This window comes from Siniperca chuatsi, linkage group LG6 (genome assembly GCF_020085105.1).
Source record: "Siniperca chuatsi isolate FFG_IHB_CAS linkage group LG6, ASM2008510v1, whole genome shotgun sequence".
NCBI lineage: Eukaryota > Metazoa > Chordata > Actinopteri > Centrarchiformes > Sinipercidae > Siniperca > Siniperca chuatsi.
The window spans coordinates 1804278-1815075 of record NC_058047.1 but is presented as its reverse complement, the minus strand read 5'-3'; the positions used below and the strand labels follow the sequence as shown (position 1 = coordinate 1815075).

Here is a 10798-nt window from a genome sequence, read left to right as displayed (position 1 = left end):
TAGTTCCACCTGTAGGCGGCAGCAGAGAGTCACAATGCAGGTGTCTCCAGGTAACCGCTGTCCCAGCTCTTCATACCTGTAACACTCTGCAGACAGCCGCAGACTGCTAGATATAGCTTCAAGAGAAGTTGGGGGGAAAACTGTTTCTAACTTTAGATCAACTTTGGAGAAAATTCTAAGGACAAAAATGTTTTCTGTTTATTTTTAGTTTGACAGACAGATGTAACTTTTCATAATGAAAGGCAGGCAGAGAACTCAGAAGTATGACAAAAGACAGGCAGGTAACATCAAAGTTCTGTTTACTGAAGTTAATAGAACAGGCAGAACCAGGGGCATAGGACTGGGGGGACAAACGGGACCGAGTATGCCGGGCCATCATTTGAGGAGGGCCCACAAAGATACTAGAATGAATAGCTGGCAGGGCACCATAGTGGACTCTGTGGGAAATCGTCCCACCTTTACCCCCATGTTCGAAAAATAAAAGCCGCAAAAAGTGCCCTCTGAGATGCCCTTCCAGTGGATAAAACGCCGATATGGCACTGCATCCTTGTGCTTTTCGCCCCTGCCCCTTACTGCAGGGCTGGAGGGAGTGGCTCGACCTGGAATGACAGAGAGAGTTGGTATGTGGCAAGGTGAACCAGAAATAACATCTGGAGCTCCATCTGGAGATCTACGCGGAAAAAGCCTGGACCCTGATGACGTTCAGCGCAGACAAAAAGCTGCTGGCTGCAGATTACTTCAAGAGAGCCATCAGGATGCAACCAGACAGGGTGGAGTGACGTACCAGCCATGTCATAGGGTTAGTGAATGCTTCTCAACACAGCAAGACAGGGCTGGGCCCTCTGAGGACAGGGCCCTCTGAGATGCCGTTCCAGGGGAGAAAACACTTAAATGGCACTGCATCCTTGTGCATTTTCTCCCTGCCCCTGCCCCTGCCCCTGCCCCTGCACCTCCACCTTCCCCTGCACCTTCCCCTACACCCCTGCACCTGCCCCTGCCCCTGCCCCTATGTGAACCGGAAATAACATGATGCATGCACAGAGCCCACAAGGTCTTCACGTAGGCTGGTTGGGACGTAAACCTTATCCTCTGGGTCTCCCGGCGGAGCGGGTTCGGAAGCTCTGGCGGCCGGTATCTGGCCATCTAAGTCCCATTGGATGGGGCAGACGAGTATGGCTGGAGGGAGGATGGGTTCCGGTGTTGGGGATTCTTCGGGGGCATGGATTCTTGAGAGAGAGTCTGCTTTTATGGTCTTTTCTCCGGATCTATAGGTGATGGTGAAGTGGAAACGGGTGAAGAAGAGGGCCCAGCGGGCTTGGTGCAGGTTAAACCTTTTGGCGGAACGGAGGTTCTTATGGTCGGTGATGATGGAGAACGAGTGATTAGCTCCCTCCAGCCAATGCCTCCACTCTTCCAGTGCCAACTTGATCGCCAGCAGCTCCCGGTTGCCGATGTCGTAATTCTGCTCCGCCGGGGACAGCTTCTTGGAGAAGAAGGCGCAAGGATGGAGTTGAGGAGGCTCTCCGTGGCATTGGGATAGCACTGCTCCCGCACCGGTGGTGGCGGCGTCCACTTCAACAATAAAAGGGAGATCCGGATTTGGATGGGTGAGAACGGGAGCAGTGCAGAAGGCTTTCTTTAGCTCTTCGAATGCGGCTCGAGCTTCAGGGTTCCAGGACAGTGACTTGGGCTTACGACGGAGCAGGGAGGTGAGAGGAGAAGACATGAAACTGAAATTCTTAATGAATCTGCGGTAGAAGTTTGCAAACCCGAGGAAGCGTAGGAGCTCCTTAACTGTTTGAGGAAGAGGCCAGTTTTGGATGGCGTGGATGTTCCCCTGGTCCATTTGGATGCCCTCTGCGCTGACGATGTACCCGAGGAACTGGACCGTGGGGCGATGGAACTCGCACTTCTCGAGCTTCAGATAGAGCTGATGTTTCCTGAGCTGTTGGAGGACCTGTGTGACGTGGTGGCAATGTTCAGCCAAGTTCCGGAAGTAGATGAGAATGTCATCGATGTAGACGATCACAAAGCGGCGGAGATACTCCCCGAACACCTCGTTCATGAAGCCCTGGAAGACAGCTGGAGTGTTGGGCAGTCCGTACGGCATCACCAGGTATTCGTAGTGGCCCGAAGGGGTGATGAATGCTGTCTTCCATTTGTCCCCCTCCCAGATTCGAACGAGGTTGTAGGCACTCCGCAGATCCAGCTTGGTGAAAATGCGAGCCCCACGGAGTTCCTCGAGGGCAGCAGGGACCAGAGGAAGAGGATAGGGGAGCTTGACAGTTGGCTGTCGAGGGTCCGGAAGTCGATGCAGGTCCGCAAGCCTCCGTCCTTCTTACCCACGAAGAAGAAGCTTGACGCCGGCAGGGCAGGGTAACTGGGAATGGTACTCACCGCAGTACGTGGAGGACGGGTTGGGCATGCTCTGATCTGGTGCCCAGGAGCCCCACAATACGAGCACCGGCCCTGGGTCAGACGACGTGCACGTTCTTGGGGAGAGAACCGGTGGGTGTCGAGTTGCATGGGCTCTGGTACTGGAGGACAGGCTTCGGGTGAGAGCGGTGAATTAGCTGTTTGCTCTGGTTGACATGCGGTCAGTAACTGAGCGATTTTCGCGGTTTTCTGCATGAAAGTTTCGAATCCAATGCTGTTATCGTAGATTACCATCTTTTGGCAAAGTTGGGAGTTTAGACCTTGGCGGTAAGCAGTTATGGCCGCTAGCGTGCAGAACTGCAGGGTGTAGTCACTCCCCGAAGAACTGCCGTGCCGCAGGCAGAAGAGCTGATCGGAGAGGGCCAGGTCCCCGGTGGCGAGACCGAACACTTCCTGGAAGTGAGACTAGAAGTTAGAAAAAGAGTTGATCAGGGGGGATTGTGAGCTCCAAAGTGTTTGAGCCCAGAGCAACGCTCTTCAGGAGAGGAGGGAAATGAGAAAGGCCACTTTAGCTCGTTCGGTGGTGAATCTTTGCGAGTGCATCTCGACGTACAGGAAACCACTACATGCTACTGCCTCACCCGAATAGCTGGGAGGAAGGGCCATGGGACCGGCAGAGGCAGATTGTTCGTGGGGATCCAGAGACAGAGCCGCTCAAAGGGCACTGACCAACCCTTCGTAGGGATTTTCCACAGCGGGAGCGGAGCGCTCAATCTCCAGATGGGTTGAGGTCTGGTCTTCTGTCAGCAGGCAGACACAGATCACGGAGGTAAATGCAGTGACGAGGGAGTTTTTTGCAACAATATGCTAAACACAGGTAGAGCAAAAACAGTAGACAATGTGGGCAGGAGCTAGGAATGTCTATAGAGTCTTATCTGTTGGAGTAGTCCGTTCTGTACACTGGAGGAGACGGGGAAAAGGAGAACCAGGAGACGAAGACACACACACACAGGCTGAGGGGAGTCCAAAGTACGCGGGAAATCTTCAGTAGTGAAGTCAGTCAGGTCGAACCGCATGGTAGGTTTGAGACCAGACAGTGAGTGAACCAGGGGAGTGTGGCTTTATAGTGCAGCGTGAGTCCGGCAACACTGGAGTCTAAACTGGAGGCCCTGCAGTGCCACTTCTCCTGGGATCTGGACCCTGGCAGGTCCAAACTTTTACGACTCAGGGACAAGTTGGAAGACATCGCCTCCGAGGAGGGAAAAAGCTCGCTGGGTCACATTTACAACATGCAGGGGTTAATTCAATACAAGCTGGGGTTCACCGAAGATGCCCAGAGTTTGTTCAGCAGGGCTGCAGAGGCCTTCCGTCAGATGAGAAACACAGATGAGGGCCCCTGGTTAGTGGTGAACTACGGGAACCTGGCTTGGCTGCACCACCACCTGGGAGAACAAGCAGAGAGTCAGGCTTACCTGTCGAAGGTCGACGCCCTGATGAATAAATACCCATCTCCATCCCAGAACGAGCTCCATCCGGAGATCTACGCGGAAAAAGCCTGGACCCTGATGAAGTTCAGCGCAGAAAAACAGCTGCTGGCTGCAGATGACTTCGAGAGAGCCATCAGGATGCAGCCAGACATGGTGGAGTGGCGTACCAGCCATGTCATAGGGTTAGTGAATGCTTCTCAACACAGCAAGACAGGGCTGGGCCCTCTGAGATGCCCTTCCAGTGGAGAAAACGAATAAATGGCACTGCATCCTTGTGTTTATTCGCCCCTTCCCCTGCACCTACACTTACACTTGCCCCTGCCCTTGCCCCTGCCCCTACACCTGCCCCTGCCCCTGCACCTACACTTACACCTGCCCCTGCGCTTGCACCTACACCTGCACTTGCCCCTGCCCCTCAGACAGCCAGAGTATACCATTGGAGCAAGGAATGAGTTGAGATGACCCGGGATAAGTACTGTGGCTGATTGGAAAATGAGAAGCAGGTGAATGAATGGGTGGGGAAGGTCAGGTGAGGGAAATGGCAGTAAACGGGTTACTGCAGGGCTGGAGGGAGTGGCTCGATCTGGAATGACTGAGAGAGTTGGTACGTGGCAAGGTGAACCGGAAATAACATGAAGAATGTTATGAGCTGGCTGGAGGTGTGACAGATATGTTGCTGTATGTTTCCATTCATGGGAAACGAAAGTCAAGGCACCTTAAGACTGAACAAAAGGAGGATTTTCAATTTTGATTTTTTGATTTTATTCCAAGTAAAATGTAAACAATGAGACTGATTAACAATTGATGTATCCACTGCGATGTGTGAAACTTCTTTGTGAGTACTGAGGAAATTTTTCCCGTCAGACTCATCTGGTCCTGAGGATGCTGCAGCAAAACGTCACACGCTGCTGTCAAGATGTGATTTACTGTGTTGTGAGGGCTTTATGAAAGTCTTTTGCACAAAAGTGTAATGAAGTCTGACTGTAATGCTGTGGTTTTGTTGGCTAAATTACAAAAGCATTTCACACGTAAATATTAGGCTTTATACGCAAATGTCCCACATCTGAAATTCGTTTTGGTTTCATTATGAACATTTCATGTTACACCTGCTCAACGACATCACATCATTTAAAGCGAAGTAGAAGTTGGACATCACTGACATTGTGCCAGCGAACCCGAAGCAGCATCAAGAGCAGAAATCAGCCAAACGGACGCATAGTCAGAGAACTGCGGAGTCGAGGAAACAGCTGAATGATGAGGTGAGAAGCTGCTTTTGCATTTTATATAAGTGTATGAGTAAATAATGAGTATCATTATGATGTATTGAATGTCTTATTATTGAGTCCCAGAGCCCAAAATATGAACATTATGGATCCTACAAGTCAATGACGATGTTTTCAATGACATTATTTCCCTTTGCTCTTTTCTCTCCCTTCTTTCTTTATTCTTTACTTACTTTGCTCTCTTCTATGTTACTTATTCTTTTTTCTTTCTTCCCTTACAGCCAGGGTTATAGGGATTTTAACATTTGTATTTTCTTTCTACTTTTTAACAATCATTAGTGATTGATTGTTTTCTGAAAGTTGTGTCCCACACTGCCAGGAATATAATTCTGCTGGAGAAACTGGAGAAATGCTAAATCCTTCTATTTTGTTTTCATTTAATGAATTAATCATTTAGTTAATTTTTAATTCACTTTATTTTTTACTCAAAAAGAGAGAATCAGCCATATAACCCTGTAATATGTTTCCTCAGTAGAAGTTGAGGCTTAACTTTCAGCCATCTTTCTTCTGTTCTTTTCTCATTAGTCCTTTCTTTTCTCCTTCCTCTTCTCTTACGTCTTTCCTCATCCATTTTTTCCATTAGTATCTCCTCATTTCCTCCCTTTATTACTCCGTGTCATCCTTCCTGTCTTCCCTGTTCTCTTCTGTGTTTTGCTCCATTTCTTTCCTTTCCTTCCCTCCTTCCTACGTTCCTTACTTACCTCCTCCTTCCGTACCGCTTTCAGCCATCTTTTCTTATTTCTTGCCTCATCCCATTTTGTCTTTTCTTTCTTCCTTATGTCCTTCCCTCCTTTTTCCTTGTTTCTTTCTTTCTTCTGTTATAGTTATACTTCTTTCTTCAGAATCATGTTTATTGCCAAGTAGGTTTTCACATACAGAGAATTTTCTTTGGTATTTTAGAGCTTAAAGGGTCTGTTCACCCTAGCAACACCATCTCAAAACATGTAATGTACGATCAGTTCATTGTTGGTTTTAGTCTTTTCATGGCTAACACAAAGAAAAATACATTCTTTTTCGAGCTGTATCCTTTAAAGGCAGGTTTCAACAAGTACCTGTAATTTCTGGAAAAATATCGCTACAGGTGAGAGGAAAACTACTGATGTTTGATTTTGGGGTGAACTGTCCCTTTAACAATAAACATAGTAAGAGAAAATAAAAATAAAAAGCAAGTCCTGCAAAAGTCAAGAATCATGAAAATTGAATTCTTCATCTATTACTTCCCTTATTCACTCTTTTATATTTCACTTTTACTTTTTTATTGCCTTACTACTGGTGCATTAACTTTTCCTTACTTTGTTTATTCCTTAATCCCTCCCTCCCTCCCTCCACATGACATGAACCGTCATTCTCCAAACATAGCACCCTTCAGAGCGTACTGTATGAACCTACTGATGATGAGTTTTAATATTTGTTATTTTTATTCTCCATCAGTGCTGCTCAGAGTCCGACAACACTGGAGTCCAAACTGGAGGCCCTGCAGTGCCACTTCACCTGGGATCTGGACCCTGGCAGGTCCAAACTTTTCCGACTCAGGGACAAGCTGGAGGACATCGGCACCGAGGAGGGAAACAGATGGCTGGGTCACATTTACAACCTGCAGACGCCCAGAGTTTGTTCAGCAGGGCTGCAGAGGCCTTCCGCCAGATGAGAAACACAGATGAGGGCCCCTGGTTAGTGGTGAACTACGGGAACCTGGCTTGGCTGCACGACCACCTGGGAGAACAAGCAGAGAGTCAGGCTTACCTGTTGAAGGTCGACGCCCTGATGAAAAAATACCCATCTCCATCCCAGGACGAGCTCCATCCGGAGATCTACGCGGAAAAAGCCTGGACCCTGATGAAGTTCAGCGCAGACAAAAAGCTGCTGGCTGCAGATTACTTCGAGAGAGCCATCAGGATGCAGCCAGACATGGTGGAGTGGCACACCAGCCATATGTTAGCATTAGTCAGACCCTTTAATTACAGCAACAAAGAGCTGGAGGCTAACATCTTCGAGAAAATGAGAATCGCCAAGGAACAGGATCCAGAGAGCTTGTACCTTGCTGTTCACTACCTTGAGCAATGTGCTAAGAAAGGAGAAAGAATCAAAGATGAAGCACGTGAGTTAGGCAGACAGGTTTTGAGAAATCCCATCAGCAGCTACAGCGGTATGAAAGCATTACTATGGGTTTACAGGGAATATGTATCTGTTGATGAGGCCATTGATTTGGCAGAGGAGGCTCTGGAAAATCATCCAGATGTACGTTATCTGAAGACATGTGCTGCACTCTGCTACAAATGGAAGATCACTTATTTCAGGGAAAGTCGCCCAAAACAAAGCGCGATAGAAAGAGCAATCAGTCTCCATAAGGAGGTGATTTCTCTTTACCCTCATTCTTCACTTGTGAAGAAAATAGACCTCGCATATATATACGCAAGGTCAAATCTGGCTAAAGCTGAGCCGATATACCAGGAACTGCTAGAAAGTGACCTGGAACCTGCAGACACACAGATGCTTTACAACAACTATGCAAAATATTTAAAATTCCCTTTGCGGGATCATGACGGGTCAATAAAATATCACATGAAGGCGGCTGCAATACCGCACAAATCCTTCTTTCGTGAAAACAGCATCACATTTCTGGAGAAGATTAAAAACAGATGCAGGAACCGAATGTTTAGAGAAATAAAGGAGTTTCTGGCGAACCTGCAAGAGCCATAGAGTTTTTAACAGAACTGGTTCTAAATCCAGAAAGAAATGTAGGTATTCCCTTACCTAAGAAAATCTTTACCTACTCATTAATTTGATTACATACACATTAGGAAAACTTGTGGAAAAGATTTGTGGAAATTGTGGAAAAGATTACTTCTTAAAATAAAATTAAAATGGAAGTGAGAAACTTACAGTGAAGACCCACTGATCGCAGTGACATTAAGTCAAGTTTGGCCCAGATTTACTTCACCCTGCAAGTGAATCCTCTGAGGGTAATTTCGTTGAAACTAACTATACATTTGCACCGAGAAACTGTCAGCAGTAGTGTACTCGATCTGTATGAAACAGGCTAATTCATTCAGTAACACTGGCGTGGTCCTTTAAATAACATCCACTGTGGACATGTTCAAATGTCATTACATAATCCAGTAAATTACATTATTAGTTCAAATAGATTTTGATCAGATGTTCCTTTTCTTAACTTACATGTAACCGTGGTGTTTACTATATTCCTGCTGTGTTTATTATTTTCCTTAGCACTGTATTTTAGGTTTGTATGAGAACATTATACACTCTGTATGAAATTTGCTTTGCTGTAAGCTTTGGAGTGGTGACATATAAACCTCTCTGATTGGTAATGTAATAGTTACTTTGATGTATAACCTGAATATTATCACCAGATTCAACTGATTGTATTCTTAGAAAGTATGTTAAGCTGTGTCTCAGTTGTACACAATACTAATACTATTAAATATACATGATGTACACTAAAAAGTCTTCTTTAAGTTTTTTGTGTTGGTGGTTACAGTACACAGGGCACTGGTGGACGTCAGTCAAAAGACTTTTGAAAGCCACTGCCGACATTTAATTTGGAAACTTTAAAGGAAGGAAAACATTTGTTTAATCATCCAAAAAGTGTCTGAGATTTTAGAATGATTTCGTAATAAGTTTCTTGGAAATAACTGTTTTATTTGGTACTAATTTTAGGGGTAAATAGTAATTTTCTTCACAGAAAAGCTGAATTTAAACCCAAGTTAAGATTAATTTATTATTGAAAACTTTATTGGCGCCATATACGTATGGCCACATAGTGTAGCATGAAAACCTGATCAATAATGGCCATAAAAATAAAACGGGGAGTATTATTAGATGTTTTAAGTGTCTGTGGTGGCCAGTGCTATCCTGTATGCTGTTGCATGCTGGGGCAGCAGACTGAGGGTAGCGGACACTAAAAGACTCAACAAACTGATCCGTAAGGCCAGTGACATTGTGGGGGTGGAGCTGGACTCTCTGGCGGTGGTGTCAGAGAGGAAGATGCTGGCCAAACTACACGCCATCTTGGACAGCGTCTCCCACCCACTCCATGACTTGCTGGTCAAACAAAGGAGCACCTTCAGCGGAAGACTCATCCCCCCAAAAAGCACCACAGAGCGCCACAGGAGGTCATTCCTGCCTGTGGCCATCAGACTCTTTAACTCCTCCCTCTAACTGTTAGTCTGTATGACCCTAAGTTATTGAACTGGACATTGATCATTACATCTATGCAATACTTGACATAATTGCGCAATATCCTGTGTTAATACTCCTGGGAAATATACTTAAATTCCCTATTTATTGATATTGATATTTATTCATACCTCTATTACTGCTGTGCAATATCCTCCGTCTCATTATAAATAAGCTACACTTAACTTGGCAGTTAATGCACTAGTACTTTATACCATATTATTATCATCAGCCGGTAAACCCACTTTGTACTTCACACTTATTTTATTTTATACTTATACCCACTTGGAACTTAATTTATTTTCTAACCTGTATTATAGTGTATTATATTTCTTTGCCTAGTACTTCTATTCCTGTGTGCACTGACGTGATAGCAAGCCGCCGTAGCAAAAGAGTTTCCTGTCGGGGATCAATAAAGTATTTCTGATTCCGATCTGATTCTGATTCTGATTAGATGTTTCTATCTCAGAGGGTTTGAACCACAGAATGTGTCTGAAAGGCTACAGATGGAGCGAGTGTCTGTACATACACACTGCTGAAACCTGAGGGCTTTACATCAGCAGTAGAATAAAAAGCAGCAGAAATTACTTGCCAAAAAGAAATTCCAATTTTATACAAGATTTAGAGAAAAGATGTCTGACAGTTTGCAGGTAAAAAGGAAAAGATATAAAATTGACAATGATGTGTCAACAACTGTTTCCAAGGTGAAGAATTTTTTTTTTTTTACTTTAACTTTTAAGTCAACATGGATGAGCATGAAACACATACAGCTATATAACAATATCTCCAAGGCAACAGGTGAGCAGGGGAACATGATCAAATATGAGCTTTTGTGTCGAAGAGAAATGTAATCAGACAGTAACCTGGTTACACCTAAATAAAGTATTTCTGATTCCGATCTGATTCTGATTAGATGTTTCTATCTCAGAGGGTTTGAACCACAGAATGTGTCTGAAAGGCTACAGATGGAGTGAGTGACTGTACATACACACTGAGCTTTTGTGTCGAAGAGAAATGTAATCAGACAGTAACCTGGTTACACCTGTAGGCGGCAGCAGAGCGTCACAATGCAGGTGTCTCCAGGCAACCGCTGTCCCAGCTCTTCATACCTGTAACACTCTGCAGACAGCCGCAGACTGTAGATATAGCTTCAAGAGAAGTTGGGGGGGAAAACTGTTTCTAACTTTAAATCAACTTTGGATAAAATTTTAAGGACAAAAATGTTTTCTGTTTATTTTTAGTTTGACAGAGAGAAGTAACTATTCATAATGAAAGACAGGCGGGGAACTCAGAAGTATGACACAAAACAGGCAGGTAACATCTGCTATTAGGCAGGCACCATAGTGGACTCTGGGGGAGATAGTCCCACCTGTGCCCCCATGTTCGAAAAATAAAAGCAGCAAAAAGTTTCCTCTGAGATGCCCTTACAGTGGAGAAAACGCCTATATGGCACTG

At 45.4% G+C, this 10798-nt stretch overlaps 1 protein-coding gene and 1 pseudogene across 1 annotated transcript; both read left to right on the top strand.

Annotated features, from left to right (window-relative positions):
* The first annotated feature begins 3002 nt into the window (after nt 1-3002).
* Nucleotides 3003-4121, top strand: LOC122877900 (interferon-induced protein with tetratricopeptide repeats 5-like). Its single transcript, XM_044200090.1, has 2 exons — nt 3003-3062; nt 3504-4121. The coding sequence occupies exons 1-2, from the start codon at nt 3003-3005 to the stop codon at nt 4119-4121; spliced, it is 678 nt and encodes a 225-aa protein (XP_044056025.1).
* An 827-nt stretch (nt 4122-4948) lies between these two features.
* Nucleotides 4949-7904, top strand: LOC122878215 (annotated as a pseudogene).
* The last annotated feature ends 2894 nt before the right edge of the window (nt 7905-10798 follow it).